Source organism: Eurypyga helias, unplaced genomic scaffold, assembly GCF_000690775.1.
Source record: "Eurypyga helias isolate BGI_N326 unplaced genomic scaffold, ASM69077v1 scaffold12693, whole genome shotgun sequence".
Classification (NCBI taxonomy): Eukaryota; Metazoa; Chordata; class Aves; order Eurypygiformes; family Eurypygidae; genus Eurypyga; species Eurypyga helias.
In genome coordinates, this window is record NW_010241977.1 from 21,387 (window position 1) to 40,247 (window position 18,861).

The following is an 18,861-nucleotide window of genomic DNA, read 5'->3' on the forward strand; positions in this document are numbered from 1 at the left end:
TTTTCTGTTTGTATTTGACTTTCGTAGAATTGCGGAATGATTTGGGTTGGGAGGGACCTTAAAGCCCAGCCAGTCCCACCCCCTGCCATGGGCAGGGACACCTTCCACCAGACCAGGTTGCTCCAAGCCTCATCCAGCCTGGCCTTGGACACTTCCAGGGATGGGGCATCCACAGCTTCTCTGGGCAACCTGTCCCAGTACCTCCCCACCCTCTGCGGGAAGAATTTCTTCCTGATGTCCCATCTCAATCTCCCTCTTTCCATTTAAACCCATTACCCCTTGTCCTGTCACTTGTAAAAAGTGTCGTCCCCTCCCAGCTTTCTTTTTTTCTTTAAAGCAGAAAGAAAAAAGGAAGGACCTAGGGTTTTTTCTGCCTTTGGTCCTTCCTACTGCTTCCGGTTTTGCCAGGTTTGTAGTAGCTCAGATAAGAGTCTGACCTGTGGCCAGGGGATGTTGGACATAACCTCCGGCTGGGGTGGACATGCATCCCGGCGTTCTGCACCCCGGTGAATTCAACTGCTCACCCAATTTAAACATCATCTTTGGTTTTAATTTATTTATTGGACAGAAAGACTTTAAATTACTTCCTTTCAGGCCTCCTTTCTAAAACTGTGTGTGGTGCTGATACTTTTTAATTACTTCTGTTCTCATGGGTAATTATCTGTATTGTGAGCTTTAGTAGCTTATTTCTGAGTTATTTATGCTGAATCCAAAATAGCTAATTTGCTTACGTTTACTGTATTTATTGTTCTGGGGCAAAATTGCTTAGGGGTCAAGAAAAGGTTTCTTTAAACTCAAGTCCCATTAGGGTATCTGATTAATTTTTTTCCTTGTGGGCAGCTGGAGTTTCCCAGTATTTTTGCCTCTAGTCCTAATCGACTCTCCTCAGCTGACCGCTTGCGAGCCTCTTCCTGGCCAGCGCGTTGCCAGCACAGCCTCTCCTGCACTGGGATCGTTATACCGTACGCTCGTTAGTCCGGGAGACGTAGCCACCGAGAGTTGTCTGTAGGTGATGCGGTCGCAGAACGCGCATCGATGCGATGCTTTCCGCCGTAAAGGAAAAGGGTTGGCGACGGCTGTGAACTTAATGAATTGCAAAAGAAGGGGGACAGAAGATTTCATTTTTTCCAGTTGCCTTCCTCATAGCTTTGCTAGCCTAAGGAATTACTAAATTTAGAGCTGACCTTCTTAATAAATGTACCAGAACTATCACAAGCAAAGACATTCAGGAGATGTTGGTGCTGAAGATGTCAGGGTATGGTTAGCACTTCTTCAGCTTCCATGACATTAGTCTTTGAGGAATGAATGCTGGTTATTCTTCAGCTGGTCTGTAGGTCCAACTTTTTATCCCATTGGATATTTTCCTTTAAATAGGAGAAAAAATACAGGATGCTTTTTGACCTTAGTATTGCTTTCAACTGCATCATAATGCATTTTACTTGTGTTATGGAGGTGGTAGGGTCGGTGGTAGATTTGGTGTTTCTGGGCTGAGTGATGTTGCAAAAATTGTCAGTTAATAAACGGGTATTTTCAGGAGTACTCGTAGTGTTGGCCGTATTTGTGTTTGTTTATAACTGGCATATGTACCTTGTCAAAATAGTTTGAGTTTGTTGGGAATATCTGTCTTGAACACAGCAACAGGCTTTCCCAGTTAGAGGTTTCTGCTACTCAGAAAAGATTGTAGAAATAATCCAGAAATACAGAAAACTGTTTCCACATTGCTTTAAATGGAAAACATAGGATATTTATTGCACTACCGGCTGGAGTGGATCATCCTAACAAATACACCCAACCCAGAAACGCCGATCCTGGGCTTGTCAGCGGAGGTTTGGGAAACTTCGCTTTGTGACCCTTTCGGTAGTGACATTCCTGGAAAGTAAACATCCAAGCAGAACAGCTCAGCAGGATCAGAAAGTGTGCTGGGGTAAGTAATTCAGGGAGTCGATGATGGACATTTTAGTGTCAGAGTCTTGAGAGGAAATCAAAGCAAGACACAGGGTCTACAAGTGCTTATATGAGAGAAATGCGAGCAGTACGCCAACATAAAAGTGTCTTCCTGAGGCTGTTCTGTGAAGAAGTAGAATACAAGAAAAAATACAGGTAGAAAAGCAGAGAAAGAAAGAAAAAGTCATCTGCAAAGAGGTTTTTCCAGGATAGAACCATTCCTCAAAAATCTTTTTAAAAGAAATTGAAAAAGGAATCTTCCTGGAATGAGAAGCTTTTGTCATGGGAAGAAAAACTCACCGTGTTGGGGAAGAAAAGCCTGTTTGAACGTAGGTGCTCACACGGACAAAAAGCAGCCAGAATTCACCACAGCATATGGTGCATACTCATCCTTGTATTCTATTCCTTGTTGGAATACCTCGGGAAGGGAATGTGAAAGATATCAAGGGGACAAAGAACAATGTCTTCCCTGGTCCACAGTTACCTTCCGCCATCCAGTTCTCTCAGCCCATTCTAGGTGTCTTTGTTCTTCTTGTAGCTGGCACTGTTTCAGGATTTTTCCATTTTTCATCAGATTTCTGACAGCTTTTTGGATTTTTTTTCAGAATATTAACATTTTTCTAACAGTCTCTTGCAGAATCCCATCCATCTGCACCTCCCTTTTCCTTAAGGACAGACAAGTCCTAGTGAATCCCAATGTGGGGAGCAAGTGTACCAAAAAGAGTGATTTTAAGGTAATGAAGAGACAGGCAAGTTCATGGCTTTGTCAGTGTTTTTTCATCTGAGCTGTAGCTCACTGCCAGGTGGTAGAAGTAAGTTAGCAGGATCCCGAGGGAGATGTTCCCGAGTGCCTCTTGCCCGTTTCGCAGGGTATGGGAGAAGCTAAATGCCACTTGCTGCACCTCTAGGTTTTTCTTGTTTCATTTCTGGGATACTTTTTTTTTTTTTCCCCTCCCCCTTAATTACCACTCTAGGAAGATTTCCAAATTGCAGAACTAGGAGGAGAAAAAGTAACATGTTGTTAGCTTGCTGGGAGAGGCGTACCCAGGGAGTCTGCGGTATGTGGTTTCCCATGAATCGAGTGGCTGAAATCGCCGTCCGTTTCTAGAGGCTGGAAGGTGCCGATAGACGGTCCGTTGTGAGAGTCACCTAGAACACAGCTGTCCTGGTACCGTCTGCCGCGGTGTAGCTCAGCGTGGACGGGAAGCTGATTTTGAGCTACTTGAGGAAAGAGCCTTTTTCTGCTGTGAGCAGAGAGTCACTCGTCTTCCGTGTGTGCGATGCCTGTTACGGCGCTGGAGAGATGCTCTGCTTTTGGAAAAGCATCGACTGGGCGGACCAGAGCCTGGGTTACGGGCTGCCCCTCAGGTTTCCAGATAAGGTAACTCCACGCCTAGAATTCATCTGGCTAAAATTTTAAATGCTGGTTTTACATGCGGATCGTAAAATAAGTCAAGGGTAGTAGCGTTGCTCCCAAAGTCACGTATTACCAGCGCTGCCTGGTGTGACGGGGGAGGCACTGGCACAGGTTGCCCAGAGAAGCTGTGGATGCCCCATCCCTGGAAGTGTCCAAGGCCAGGTTGGATGAGGCTTGGAGCAACCTGGTCTAGTGGAAGGTGTCCCTGCCCATGGCAGGGGGGTTGGAACTAGATGATATTTAAGGTCCTTTCCAGCCCAAACCAGTCTGCGATTCTTGCTTTCTTCTGGTGCTGGACTTTCATCGTCTTTTCTGATATGGTCCCACCAAATGTACAGTCCTTTGGCGTCTGGTACCAGGTTAGAGTCAAATCGTCACCCTTGCATCCCCGTGGATTTGCGGGGTGGGCATTGCAACATCCCGTTGTCTCCTGAAGAGAGTATGCTGGCATTGCAAAATACCAGTTTTGCCTGAAGAGAGCACATTTCAGGGTAAAATGAGTAATATTTTTCTTTCTTCTCAGACAATAAGAAAACAATATCATATTGTCTTCTCTTTCCATACGTTGTGGCCTTGTTTTGCAGTGCTGTAGGTCGGACACTTTACTCACAGTCACGGAACAGCCAGACCTCAGCCTCCTGTGCTGCTAACGGAGCTGTGCCCGGGTACGCTGTTGTATGTCGTGCCAGGACGGCCTCTCTGGCCTCCCAGTGTCTGTCAGGAAAGAAGCTTCCTCTGCCCGACAGGCAATATTGTATGATACTGAAAGTCCAGCTGTGGTTTCCTGTGCATGGTTTGTAACAAAACAGCTCATACGTGTTGATATTTTGGGATTAAGGTTGTTTGTTTTTTTTTTTTCTAAAAAAGCATGGAATAGTGACTACTTCACATTTTGCATATAAGCAGCAACTTACATTCTGTAATTTAGCTTACTTTTTAATCTTACAGGCTTTTATTTAGAGTTTATCAAAAATGGGGAGTGATTTGCCTGCTACTTCCAAAAAATGTTCTTTCAGGTCAAGCATTCAGTGCTATATAGAAATTTTCAAAAGTAGCTATTTTAAGCATTCTTGCCATCTAATCATTCTTTAAACATTCTTACCATGCGACTCGCACGTCAGGCAGGCTCGTCAGTGAAAGAAAAAAAAATGTTAAAAGTCAGTTTTTTCAATCGTTGCAGTTTACCGTGTTTATGATAGTGGTGGAAATTTTCAGTGTCAGCTGGAAGCCATTCAGGAAATTTTTAATAGTGTGTTGAGAGGATAATTTAATCTCAGCTTCATACACTCCCCAGATCTGACCCATATGCAAGTAAGAGAAAATCCCTTGTCCCTTTTTCGACAGTTGCACGATGGCACTCATTCCCCATCTATCTGCTGCTCTTGCATTAGATCCTGCCAGAGGAAATTACCCTAAAACTTAGCAACTCTTTGCGTACATGCAATGTAGGTGCCTTAAATAATAATCTGAATAGCAGTTTCCAAAGGAAGTTCTGTTGTGGTGAACTGTTGGTTTTTTGATGGTGGGGTTTTGTGGTGGTTGTTTTATTCCCCTTCTGAGTGTGAGTAGAATACCAGTGAAAGACTAGTAGTTTGCTGTGTTGACTATTCACTTTACAGTCTTTGCTGTTAGGAGTGTGCAACTCTGAAGGCCAGCTGTAACTGGTCTCCTGGTTGGTTGATTGGTTGGTTTTTAAGGTGTTGGGTATGTTGTATTGGGGGAAAAATACGTAATGTACCTCAACGCGAGCCGGCAATGACTGATGGCAGCCCGGAAAGCCAACTGCATCATGGAGCTGAAGGGGACTTTTTCCAAGGGCAGGGAGTGACAGGACAAGGGGTAACGGGTTTAAATGGAAAGAGGGAGATTGAGATGGGACATCAGGAAGGAATTCTTCCCAGAGAGGGTGGTGAGGCACTGGGACAGGTTGCCCAGAGAAGCTGTGGATGCCCCATCCCTGGAAGTGTCCAAGGCCAGGCTGGATGAGGCTTGGAGCAACCTGGTCTAGTGGAAGGTGTCCCTGCCCATGGCAGGGGGGTTGGAACTAGATGATCTTTAAGGTCCCTTCCCACCCAAACCATTCCGTGATTCTGTGATTCTGTGAGCAACCTGGTCTATGGAAGGTGTCCCTGCCCATGGCAGGGTGTGGGGCTGGTGGGCTTTAAGGTCCCTTCCAACCCAAACCATTCCATGATTCTATGAAAACAGGAGCAGACATTCACATATCCTAATCACAGCAACCGGACCAGTGGCCAGGGATTTCCCTCTCAGCCAAGCGTTCCCTTCCAACCCAACCCATTCCGTGATTTGATATAAAGATAAGTTTTTATAGATTTTAATGTGTTACGTGCGTACTATAGCAGATGACTACAGCATAAAACAATATATATGTCTCAAATGGCAAACAATTTTTGTTTAGAATCCAGTGAAGCAGGACAACGTTCCTGTCAGCCTCATTAGCCAGCGTAGGAGGCCGTGTAGGGTGCCCTTGGTACCCGGGGAAACGGAGGTGGTGAAGGCACGGGATGATGGATGCATAAATCTGTTTGTTCTTTCCTTTTTGCGCTCACGTGGTATTTAACTCAGGTTATCACACCCTGGTGTAGAGAAGCTGAAGGATGTTGAAGGTGTTGATTCCTTGAAACTTCATTTGTACGGACAAAGGGTGCTGCCTTTTAATGCTAATAATCTACAAGCAAGGCTGTGTGCTAATTGTCACACTTCGGTTTCTACAAACCTGAACCATCTTAAGGCCCTACAGATGCTTTGATGTGCTCATGCTTAGTGTGCCTAATGCCTTCTGCTCCTGGTCTATCTTAGGGAGTCGGTCTGAATGTGAACTTGAGAAATAACGTGGTGGATAGGTGGAAATCTCAGTATGTTCACTCCTTTGCAGGAAAGGTGAAATGCATGCTCTTCTTGGGGCGTTATGACGTGAAAACGGTTCCTGTGACACTGAAAGCGGTCAGATATTGTACTGTGGACGGATTTTAGTTTCTCTGTGGTCTCTGTAGCATAAGGCTTAAATATGCACTTTAAATATGGCAACTGCCCATTTAGAGCTTTGCTTGTTCTGCTCCGCAGGATCCCAGGGGATGTTAGTCACAGGGGTGGGTCTTGCTTCAGCCGGAGATGACATGGCAGGGAGGCAGAAGGCTCAGGAGAGAACAGGTCTTACCCCGTCCTCATCTTCAGCTTCCTTACGCCAGGGGTTCAAGGTGTGTGTGTACATCTAATACAGCCATAATTACAGGGATGTGACATCTTAGGGATTCAGGGACTTGGTGGATGTGTGCATGTGGTTTCCACTAACTGGCAGTTGTTCAGATGAAAGTCATTTGATAAAACATGTTGTTCTGAAGTCGGTGTTGTTTACACGGGTAATGGGAGCCACTAACAAAGCGTAGTTGGTTCAGCCTACTAGCTGGAAATAGGGCTGGTCCAGTATTGTGCTTTGGTCACTCCCTGGTTGGGATTGAACCTTTCTCCTATTCCTGCGTCGCCTTCTTGGTTCTGAGTGGAATTGAGCCGAGTACCAGTAGCTGTGCTGTACGCAATGCCGTAGTCTCTGTATGAGGGACAACTAGGAAAACCCGTGGAATTTATTTTACCTAATTCTAGCAGCCTGCAGGGTGGCTTGTCTGTAGGCTGCCTCTGCAGCCGGCGGACACAGGCGCGCTCAGAGGGGCCATATCCTGCTTGCAGTGCCTGTCTCTCGGCCCCAGCCAGGATCCGGCCACCTGATCTGAGCTCTCTAAGGTGAGACATCAGTCCCATCCGCTGGGAATAATTGTGTTTTAACAGTATAGCTGCACCAATCCAAAAAAAACTGTAGTAAAGAGACTGCATTGGTGGAGGAATGTACAGCGCGAAAGTGCAACTGGACCATCATTTAGAAAACCAGCTGCCTGCTGGTATATGATTTAATTTTCAGTGCAGTTCAGTTGCAGGATTGGGGGTTTTTTTTAATATATATATGAAGACTCCTCCGTATTTTTAATGCATTTAAAATAATGCAGTAGCTGCGTTGCACGCTGCTTCGCTTCCATTTCCCCCGGGTGTTGGTGCTGCGAGGCAGAGCATCTCGGCCACTGGCACTGCCGGGCTTTGGCAGGCAGTGGTAAAACGACTAAGGGAATTTAATATTGTAGCATCCATTAAAAAAAAAATGGAGTGCTTTATTAAGTGAGACTGTGTAAAGCTTTTCTTAGGGATGGAATTTACATTAATGCATTTTATTGTTCCATCTAAGCAGATCAAATGATAAGCGTAGTGTCACATACACTTTTGTGACTGATCTGTTAAATAGGTTTTAATACTTAATGTTTTTATTCTCATGCATTCCAACGCAGCAATTATTTCCAAGAATAAAGAGAATTAAATTTGTCTCGATGCTCTGAGGATTAAAGGGGAAAAAAAAGCTGTATTTCCAGGTGTACCACAGCAGATGAGGAACTCTGCTCCGACGTGCCGTTCCGAGTCGGTGAGCCCGCTGAGAGTTTCGGCCGCGGCACCCAGTGTTGCCTGTTGATGACATCTCGGAGCCGTGCTCAGAGGATGCCAAGGAGGAGTCTGGTGCCTGGTTGGCATCAAGGGGTGGCTGGGAAGGGGGAGAAGGCCGTGATCCTTCTCAGCTGTGTGTGTGCAGGGCTTTTCTCCTCGCCCTGGCCCGCGCGCACGCTGGCTCGCAGGGACATGTGACTTTGGGCCATATTAGCAGGTTTAGCCAAGCCTAGCCCCTCTGACTAACAGATGTAGAAAAGGGCATTCTGGGATCGCAGCAGTTGCTTTTCAACAACAATGTCCTTTTTGTAAGAATCTGATGCTTCTTAAAAGATGGAACATGACATCATTACCGTCGATCCAAGAAACATTCCTTCAGTAATACTGAGTGTGCTCTGGTTATCAGCTCCCTTCCCCCAGCTCCTTTCTCTCGCTTTTCTGACTGATGCTTTTTGTCTATTGTTTCGTCGGGGGCTGTAAATGTGAAACAGTTGTCTTCCAGTGTTATGTGCTTGTTAGAGCTGGAATCAAGTGGAATATTGTTGGCTTATTTGAAAGAAAAAATAACAAAAAAAACCCCACAACTTTTCTTCCAGTCTTCATAAATGCAGTGTGCTTTAGGTACGGGCTGAATTGACGGTAATTATTTCCCTTCCCACACGGCATTAGTTACTGCGTTATGCAACGGAAGGTGGAGAGAGCGCAGCCGCGTTCCTGTGCATCTCGCTAGGCATCGTTGGCAGCTCGGTATGTCGTGTGCCGATGCCGTCTGCTTCCAAGGCTCCTGTAGAGATCCTGCACTGAAACGATGTGGGTGTGCCTGCGCACGGGCACAGTATCGCAGAGTTTGAGCAGCCACGTGTTTTCTGTGTGTGGGGGTGTATATATATGTTTTTATGCTCGGTCCACCACTGGGATTTGAACGTGGTTTTTTCCTTAGCCCCTGAGAGTGGATTATCATGGGAACACATTTTGGGTTGCATTATAGATCACAGAATCATGGAACGGTTTGGGTGGGAAGGGACCTTAAAGCCCACCCAGCCCCCCCCCCTGCCATGAGCAGGGACACCTTCCACTAGACCAGGTTGCTCCAAGCCTCATCCAGCCTGGCCTTGGACACTCCCAGGGAGGGGGCATCCACAGCTTCTCTGGGCAACCTGTCCCAGTGCCTCCCCACCCTCTCTGGGAAGAACTTCTTCCTGATATCTAATCTAAGCCTCCCTGCTTTCAATTTAAACCCGATACCCCTTGTCCTGTCACTACAGGCCCTTGTATAAAGTCCCTCCCAGCTTCCTTGTAGCCCCTTCAGGTACTATATAGCACTATAAGGTCTCCCCAGACCCTTCTCTTCTCCAGGCTGAACAACCCCAAATCTTTTTGAATGCTGACTGCTTGGAGGAGAGCTATGAAAATGCTGGATTTCACTTCCCTTCCCTGGGCTCTCTCTCCCACGCATGTCTCCATCAGAAAAACTGGAGACTCCTGCAGACTTTACAGCTAGGTATGTCTTGACTGTCTCTCGCACCATCGTGCTCTCCTCGGAGCGATGCTGATGGTTGTTTGAAGCACCAAGGAGCCTGAAGTCCCTGGCACTTTCACACGCTGCATCTATGTGGAGGAGAGTACCAATGAGCATAAACATTCAGGAGTATGTCTTTCTCCATTCTTGTAGGAATTGTTCCCTAGGGAGGGGAAAACAAATGATTTTTGATGATCTAGAGTCTTGGAGAAAGGTGGAGTTACAGTGTCCAGAAAAGGAAGAAAAATGGACAGGGATTAGGGCCTTCTGACACGTTGGTTAAACTCAGGTTTACTGTCTTTTTCTCCTCTATGAAGATGTTACACGTTTTTAAAAAACAAATTTGAGATGTGAAATGTGAGTAAGAGAAGCCCAAGCCTTGACCAGACAGGGATTTTCTGGAAGGAGTGAGCGAGCTGTGTGATTAGTCGTTTGACAGTGACACAGGATTGTTTTTATTAGGGACCATTTACAATGAATTGAGAGGAAATCCCAATGCCCAGGCTCTTCCTTTAGGAGAGGGAAAAAACCATATGCGTTTTACTTGTAATGGTTGTTTGGCTTCACCTGTTGTAAAGATACTGTAGGGTGTTTAGCACAACTTGGAAGTACACTTCTGTTCTGGCTGGATTCCAAGACACACGTTGAGTAAATGAAAGCAAACACACGGTGCCAGCAGAAAAGGTTTTGTACGTTCCCAACAGCGTCTGACCGTGCACGTTCCTCTGGAGAAAGCGTTGGCCAGTGGGCTATCGTAGAAGGCTGTATCGCGTGCTGTCGCGATTCAAATGTACGTTTGCTTCTGCTTAAGCAGATCGACAGACGGACGTGCATCGTGTGTTGGCGTGGGTGTCTCCTGTTCTGGATGCTGTTCCTCCAAAGAAGGGGGTTGCAAGAGCAGGGAATTTAAGATAGAGAGCATGAATTTAGATGAGGCTGAGAGAATTGGGGATGTTCAGCCTGGAGAATGCTCCAGGGAGACCTTATAGCACCTTCCAGTGCCTGAGGTGGCTCCAAGAAAGCTGGGGGGGACTTCTTCCAAAGGCAGGGAGTGACAGGACAAGGGGTAAGGGGTTTAAATGGAAAGAGGGAGAGTGAGACTGGGCATCAGGAAGGAATTCTGCCCGCAGAGGGTGGGGAGCACTGAGACAGGTTGCCCAGAGAAGCTGTGGATGCCCCATCCCTGGAAGTGTCCAAGACCAGGCTGGATGAGGCTTGGAGCAACCTGGTCTGGTGGGGGGTGTCCCTGCCCATGGCAGGGGGGTTGGAACTAGATGGGCTTTAAGGTCCCTTCCAACCGCAGCCATTCCATGATTCGTCGATTCATTTTATGATTCTATAAGAGAAAAAAACCAGAAAGACCATGACTGGCTTAGTTGTGGAAGGAGAAGCTTGGGAGAGGTCTCCACGGGCATGCTGAAATGAGTGAAAATTGATCACTGGCCGCTTCTTCACTGGGGTACAATTGCGGAAATAAAAATACTGAGCTGAATTTTTAAAAAATGTAAATACAGGCTAGTAAATGGCAGCGGTGGTTTGTACACATTGTACTTGTACCCTGTATCTTGTCTTGCAAGTACCATGAGTTATATACACGTGCGATTGCGTCATCCACTTCAGAGTCCCACCACTACTTGAAGGCGTAGCACGTGGAAGTTGTCCGAAGGAGGGTGTCGAGGTGATGTGTGCTCACTAGTGACAACCTGGTGATGGCTGTAGGTCAGAGAGATTCTGCTGGCCGCTCTGCAGCTGCTTGAGCAGATGCTGGAGCAAGGAAGGTGTGTCATTTTGTGTTTAGATTGCGGTTTGCATTCTGTAGAGGCGCTCCATCGCTGTCACAGCGGGACTGTGACTTTATCCCAGCAGATCGGTTGCGTTGCTTCACGCAACGGGGATGCTCACTTGCGTAGAAGTGGAAACCGCTCTGTTGTAGCTTTGTTTCTGGCTCTTTGAGAAGAGGATAATCATTGAAGGATCGCAATCTTTTTCTTGCAGTAATCCATGCTGAAGAGGCTTCATTCATACAGATGAACCAAGGGTTGAGGCAGCACTTTAAACCCAGATAGTCGGTCGGCTAACTGCCCAGCAGGATGCCATCAACCAGCCGAGCGGGCAGCCTGAAGGACCCAGAGATTGCAGAGCTCTTCTTCAAAGAAGATCCAGAAAAGCTCTTCACAGATCTCCGAGAGATTGGCCATGGAAGCTTCGGAGCAGTTTACTTTGTAAGTAGCTCCATGACTTGGGAATTTTACATGTGTTTTTTAGTGGCTTTTTTGAACGTATGGAGGAAAAAAACCTCCTGTGAATCCTTCCGTGCGCTGTTTGGGGCAGAGATGTTTCCTTGTGTGTCTGCACAGTCTCAGTCAATTCACAGACTCATGGGATATGTAAGATGTTTGCATACAATCTGAAGAGAAAAACTGGAATTGTGGCCCTTCCCTGGTGCTTTTAAGTGCATCGTTATGCTGCGAGAAGGGATTTAGCTGCAAATTAAAACGTGGACTTGTGCTCCATCAATTCAGACTGGCAATGCAGCTCTCTCACTCTCCTTATGTCTTGTACCTTGAGAGAAATTGAGTTCTCTCTCCCTTTGTGCATGCCCCCAGGCTCCCTTGAAGCCATTCTTTGTGTTTGACACCTGAATGTTGGTGCTTTTGTTGTCATTTGTCCTGTCACATCCTTCCTTACTGCAGGCAAGAATCCCAGTATTCACCTCCATAAAACTTACTTGACACGAATGTCTGGACAGCAGAGTTTCTCCCAAACTGCTTATGTAGCTCGACCGGGGGTGGGATGCCTCACGGTAACTTCACTTGCAGGTTGCTGAATGTTAACCAGGGGGCATACTGTAAGGCCTTCATTAAAAAAACATTTTCCTCGGAAAACCTTTTCACATTTATAATTATAGGAGGCGTGGCCAAACCTGCCAATTTTCCTTCAGAAAGCCATTTGTGTCAGTATTTTATGAGATGCCTATTCATTGTTAATAATTGCAGCAGACCATGTTGGGAACCTTCCAGCACAAATTTAATGCAGCACAGATGAACTAATTAGGAAAAGCTTCTTAATTTTGTTCCCTGCTTAAAACTATGAGCCGCCACTGTCTGGGAACAGATCTGGGGGAGGAAGTGTTTTCTAACGGAACAGCACTCACCTGCGGCCTTTACTTCATCTCATTTACTTGCTGTGGTTGAAGAGGGGATACAAATGAGGGATCTGACAAATCTGTCTTCCTGCTGTGCGGGGATACTACTGAAGTTTTTCAGTAGTGCTGTATCTTCCGGAGACATGGTATGGAAAACCAGTGTACGCTAGAGCCATTTGTAGTTGTGGTGAGGACTGATGGCCCATTCCCAGCTCCTTCTGCAAAGAAAACAAAAGCAAGAGGTCATTAATTTCTAGGCCATTAGTTCTCTCCTTTTTCCCCACCATTTTAGACCACCAATTCATTAGAGGTTGGTATTTATTCACTAAAGAGTGCGATTACTTGACGGTGTTTGGATTGTGCTTCTTTGACAGAAAGTATGTCTAATTTGGCACTTGTAAAACAACAAACGTTAAGTGCTTTGCCCCACTCCAACCCATTCTGGGGACTTTATTTTTATCAAGTGAGAGAGTTTTGGACAGAGAAGGTAACACTGTTGGTATTTCTGTGTTAGGAAGTTTTAACCAGTAAGTTTTGTGCTATATTGTATTGTATTACATATATTACATATATACAATTGTTACCTTGTATTGTGTTACATCTTTTTACTAGTAGCATGTTTAAGATCTTGAATTTGGACTGTAATGTAGTCCGTACCCCAAGCCAAAAGATGAGAAAAACAACACCGAGTGAGAATCTTAATGTAAATTGATTAAGCTTAAAGAACCAGGGTAGGGGAGTTTGTGTCTTGAGTCCTTTCTTCCTCTGTAAAGCCAGGAGAAAAAAACTTCCCTTGAGTTTCTTTAACAAGATTTTGATTCTGCTAATGCAAACAATTAAACTTCCTCCAATCAGTGTAATATTGGACTGTAGTTAATAACTGCTGCAGTTAACTGCCGATGACGTACTCCACCTCTTCTTTGCTCATGCGTTGCTCCTTTCGCTGCCGAAGTTCCTCTGGTCGCCAGATGTTGGTCACTTGTGTGGAGTTTTCGGAAGACAGTGGGGTATGTGCGCATCTGCCGTAAAACCAGCCTTGTTCATTTGGATTGTTTCAGTTTGCTGGCCTTGTAAGGTCTTCACGGCTTTCACCTGGGAACCGGCTTTTTTCAATTATTCAAATCACAAGGAAACTCAGAAGCAAATGAGTCTCTGTGACTGTAACGTTGATGGGGTGTCAGCTGCCATGGTTCCTTCTCTCAGCCCCGCTGTGGCTGTTAGGCAGACGCAATCCGGGGTTGCTTGCTTGCGTTTTCCAATACCTAGCTCCCCCCTACACCCCCCCTGCCCCAGTCTGCTTCCATGGCATCCAGCCTGGACCAAAACCGATGATAAATAGATGTGGGAGTAATTAACAAGTAGAAAAATCCATACAGTCCTGTAATCTCCCCTGCCTTTTTTAAGTGCAGTTTAGTCTTTCATGGTTAGTTGTACTTTTCTTCCCTTTTAGCAGTGATCCTGAGAAGGGGTGATGCTGGAGAGGGTCCAGTGCAGGGCCACGATGATGATGAAGGGCCTGGAGCACCTTCCACATGAGGAAAGGCTGGGAGAGCTGGGGCTGTGCAGCTGGAGCAGAGGAGGCTGAGGGGGATCTTATCAATGCTTATCAATATCTGAAGGGGGGGTGTCAGGAGGGTGGGGCCAGGCTCTTCTCAGCGGTGCCCAGTGACAGGACGAGGGGCAATGGCCATAAACTGGAAACAGAAGGTTCAACCTGACCGTGAGGAAACCCTTCTTCCCTGTGAGGGTGACAGAGCATGGAACAGGCTGCCCAGAGAGGGGGTGGAGTCTCCTTCCCTGGAGACTTTCCAAAGCCCCTGGACTTGTTCCTGTGTGATCTGCTCTAGGGTATCCTGCTCTGGCAGGGCAGTTGGACTAGATGATCTCTAGACGTCCCTTCCAACCTCGTCCACTTTGTGAATCTAAGATATATTTATCTTATATTTATTTAAGATATATTTATCTTACATGATAACTGCCTAAGAGCATTCACTCTTACCTCTTTGTTTCTGTTACATCTCGCGATGGCAGAAAGTTTCTTTTTTATCTTTCATAACTGACACGAATTTTGCTGGTTCAACTCATGGGTTTAGTTTCTTAGAAATTGCGAGTCTGGCACCTCTGAATCATGTTGGTATTATCCTTACCCTACTCCCTGCTCCGCAGGGTAATAATAGCTTTCCCTTGACACGGGAAACCTACTACACTGGAGCACTGCAGATGGAGCAGGAGAATAACCCACTCTCTTTTGTTAGAGCTGGGTTCCTTCTGCTCTACTCTAGTATTTTGCTTGCCTGTTCTATTGCAGTTCTTCCCTAATTGGAATGTGTCGGAGATTTGTCTCTGCTTAGTAAAAATCTAGGAGTCAGAATTCCTTTTTTACCTCAAAAGTAGTTGTGTCCCCCCACCTTAGAGGTTCTGTAATACCAGCGAGACTGTAGGAAGGATCCTCTCACACGGAAAGAAAACTAAAAATAGCAGTGATTCGAGCGCATCATAACTGGTTGAAATGAAGACTGTCAGGGAATTCTGGGAATCTCTTTTTACTGAACGGCAGAACTAAAACGTGACCGAAAAACCTTTTTACAGAAGGCAGCGTCCCAGTACTTCGTTGATCCATGTTCTTCTGGGCTGTGCTTGGTAGTCCAAATGTATTAAAAATCGGGGCTGTCATCAGCGAATGCACGCTGCGAGTGCACGTTACTTCCATCTGTATCATCTCTGGGCTGTGCTTGGTAGTCCAAGTGTATTAAAAATCGGGGCTGTCATCGGTCATCAGCGAATGCTGTGGTGCACGTTACTTCCATCTGTATCATTTGGCTTCAGATCCAAGCTGATTATGCTTATCAGAGAGGCTCGGAGGTCTTTTCCTCCACCTGCCTGCTGCTGAAATCCTTAACAGAGGAGAGGCTGGGGTCTCACCTGGAGCCATCCTTCCTGCAAGGTGGAGCAACACTCCTTCTCCTGCCAGGGTGACTGAGCCATTGCTTTGGTGCTAAATGAAACAACTTCTGGACTGGTCTTCTCTGGGATTGTTGCTGTCTGATGTTAGGCAGCCTGTTTGATGTGTGAAAAACCATGTACATTAATTGTGCTGTGTAAATAAGAATATTATTGGACTGAGAAAGTGGAAGTCTGGGTGGGAGTCTGGAATGGGTCACTTAGGTCGCTGCCATCTGCACAATCTGCCTTCCTTTAGGACACAGCAGGTAATTTCAGGAGTGCTGGGGAGAAAGCCACCGGTGTCTGGAGCAGGTATCTCTTGCATATCCTGGGACATCTTTGCTTATGTTTGGAATGGAACAAGGGGGCTGAACCTTCCTTCTGTTTTGACTGGAATGGACCTGGGCTGGGAGAGAAGTTGATTTAGGGAAAATCCATTCTGCTTGAATCAGAGCTGCTTTTCTAAGCAGTGATTTTTAGTTCAGAAGTGACAGTGTTCAACGCCCATGGACACTTGCGGAATGCTGAGCGGCGAAGATTGTCATACCTTGTCTCACAGGCCAGAGGTCATCTTTATCTTTGGAAGTAAATTTCTAATAGGTGTACCAGTCCCATCCATTGGAAGATACCTTAACTCTGTAAAAATTAAATAATGGCTAAAGATCTTTCATCTACTCATTGAGCTGTGTATGTTTTTAGTTTACATCTCATGGGAACTCATGGTCTGAAGAAACTGATGCATCTTATTTTCCTGTTACAGGCACGTGATGTGCGCACCAATGAAGTGGTGGCCATCAAGAAGATGTCCTACAGTGGGAAGCAGTCCAATGAGGTACGTAGAACATGTGGCATACTAATTCTTGACCACTGCAAATGCTTTTTCTGTGGGATGATTTTAATTAGCCTGGGCTACGGCAAGAGAGACCTTTCCTGCAACAGTAAAGGTGAACGAGTGTGCTGTGTAAACAAAACAAATTAGTGTAGTGTTCACAGTCTATTCCTGCCTAATCTGCTCCTGGAAAAGGCAGGTAGGACTCAATGCTTCCAGACACAAAGGGCTTCTGTATGAGACCATATAAACATGTAGAAAGCAATAAAACCCCCCAAAATTAAAAATAATGGTTTTGGATATTATTATGTCTTGTTGCCCTCAAACATTCCATTTTAAATACCTCCTAAAATAACCACGTTGCTCGCTGGACAAAGGAATAATAGCAACGGATGCGGGAGTGAAAGATCAAGGGGGAATCTTGCTTGTACAAAGTGGCATGGCAGAATGCATCCTTCCCTGGAATGGCTGTGGGGATGAGGAGCTAAAACAAAAGGCAAACATCAGCGAATGAGTGAGTGTGAAAATGTTAACAGCACATAATTACGGAAGAGCTGCCAGAGCTAGGGATTAAGGCAGGCTTTGCAGGGAGGCCTGTAAAAGTAGGCTTCCGAGATTTAAACGTTAAGTGTTTTTGTGGCCACCCCAGATGCATGTGTTTTCCTTAGGATGCTCAACAGCCATCATTGATTTTATACTTGAAATATTTAAGTGCTGGTACAGATTCTTGAAAAGCCCAGCGTGATGCGAAGAGCTGAGTCGGTGTTATTCCTGCTAATCGACATCCATCAAACGGGGGCCTGGTTCCTCAGCACAAGTATTTATTGTAACCATCTCGTTCGAGGCATTTATGGTTCCCTCCCTCCACTCTCTGTATCCCACTCTCAGGAGCAGTCTTGCTCCGATGGGTTTGACCGACAGCTCATTCTGTGCCTGCCTTTGGTGTGTTGAACATCCGCGCTCCACGGAGCCAAGCTATTCCTTCCTTGCTGGGTGTGTAGGAGGCAGAGGTGGTAGTGTCCCTCCGGCAGCCCCAAATTCTAGCTTCGCAGTTCCATTCGCTAAGCGTGTTTCTATTTTGTCGCCACGGTGACTTGTTTAACTGTGTACTGATGAAAGAATAATTTGTACTTACTACTTGTCCTACTGTTTAATTACTGTGAGCTATAAATACTCTATTCACATGAATGAAACAAACTGTGCATGCTTCAGAAATAGCTTTTGTTTGTCTTCAGCACGTATGTTTCTTTATTTTGAAGAAAGCAGTAAGACCAGGATTAAAACACCTTCTGTTTTAGTTCTCTGTTTATTTGTTTTGTTCAGAAGTTTGCTAGAGTTATGATCTAGCCTATGTAAAGAAAATGGCTTTGAGCGCATCCTGGTATCGCTGATATTTACTTTGGTTTCATAATAAGATTTGATCATTGGTGGGCACAATTATCCTCTGAAATAAGAACATATTTTATTCTAAAAATAAGCTTAAAGAGCTTTGGAATATGTCATACTGTGCTCTTAATGTGATCCTGGAGCTTGCAGGAAATCATGAGTGTGTCTTGGCTAATCTATCACCTCTCTCTTCCCCCTGTAGCAGGTTAGCGTGCCACGTTCTGGCTTGGCTTTTATAGCTTAGTACCTCACACCCCTTGAGCCTAGAGGTAAAAGGCCACACAGTCGTTCTTGTACTGGGACGAGGGTGTCAGTGAAGGTTTATCTTACTGCTGCACTACTGTCCTTCTCATGAAGTCTCTGGTGCTGAGAAATGCTTGGTCAATAAGCTGCCTTGGTCGTGGCTACCACAGTTCCTGGTTTCATTTGTTTCTCCAACCCTAACATTTTTACTGGGGAGGATTTGGGGTTTGTACATGTTTCCCAAAGCATTTGGGTATGTGGGACCTCTGTCCATCCGTGAATCCTAGCCACATACATATATACCTGAGGGGGTGTGTGTGTGTGTGTATATATATATATATATATTCCCAGGACCTGGGAAACAGCTTTCAAACCTTTTGGTGTCAGGTGAGGTTTCTGTACTTCTAATTAACTTCCAAACTGATAATCTTTCCTAAAACACCTTCATTGTCAGCGCTGTCGTGCTGACATCTCCATTCTCAGCCAGTTTCAGCTACTGCATTTGTTGTGGGAAATCTTTTCCAGTGGTTCTGGAGTTGCAGATGCACTGACAAGCTTTCTCCTTCCTTGCACGAGGTGTGGATGTGCCGCAAACGGTGATTTCCTCCGAGGGGAGTGATGGCAGTCTCTAGGCACACATTGGAACACGACATTTTGGCCTCTCCTGTGCTTTAAATTTGCTCTGGCCGAGCTCCTCTTGCTATAAACCTGGATTTTGTTTTATCAGTTTATTCTTTTACTCCTGCAGAACTATTCTCTTATCTAGTAGGTAACTCACTTTAAATCGGTCCTTGGAAAGACTGAACTAGTAATGGAGAAACATTATCCAGAATGTAATCGCGTATTGGGCGGCTGATAAATGGAGCCTCAGCCAGTGGGATATAGTTACTGGTGGGGATAGGTCTTTATGTCTGCAAGAATGAAGTGAGAGA

General features: G+C 45.6%; 1 protein-coding gene across 3 annotated transcripts in view; it reads left to right on the plus strand.

Moving 5' to 3' along the window:
- The first annotated feature begins 11,378 nt into the window (after positions 1 to 11,378).
- TAOK1 (TAO kinase 1) overlaps positions 11,379 to 18,861 on the plus strand; it is a 34,780-nt gene continuing 27,297 nt past the window's right edge. For 2 of the 3 annotated variants that reach the window (XM_010148928.1, XM_010148929.1), the window contains exons 1-2: positions 11,474 to 11,605; positions 16,232 to 16,303. In XM_010148928.1, coding sequence (XP_010147230.1) covers positions 11,474 to 11,605; positions 16,232 to 16,303 — 204 coding nt within the window. Of the gene's footprint in view, positions 11,606 to 16,231; positions 16,304 to 18,861 lie in introns of all 3 variants that reach the window. The other variant, XM_010148927.1, reaches the window with a different exon arrangement.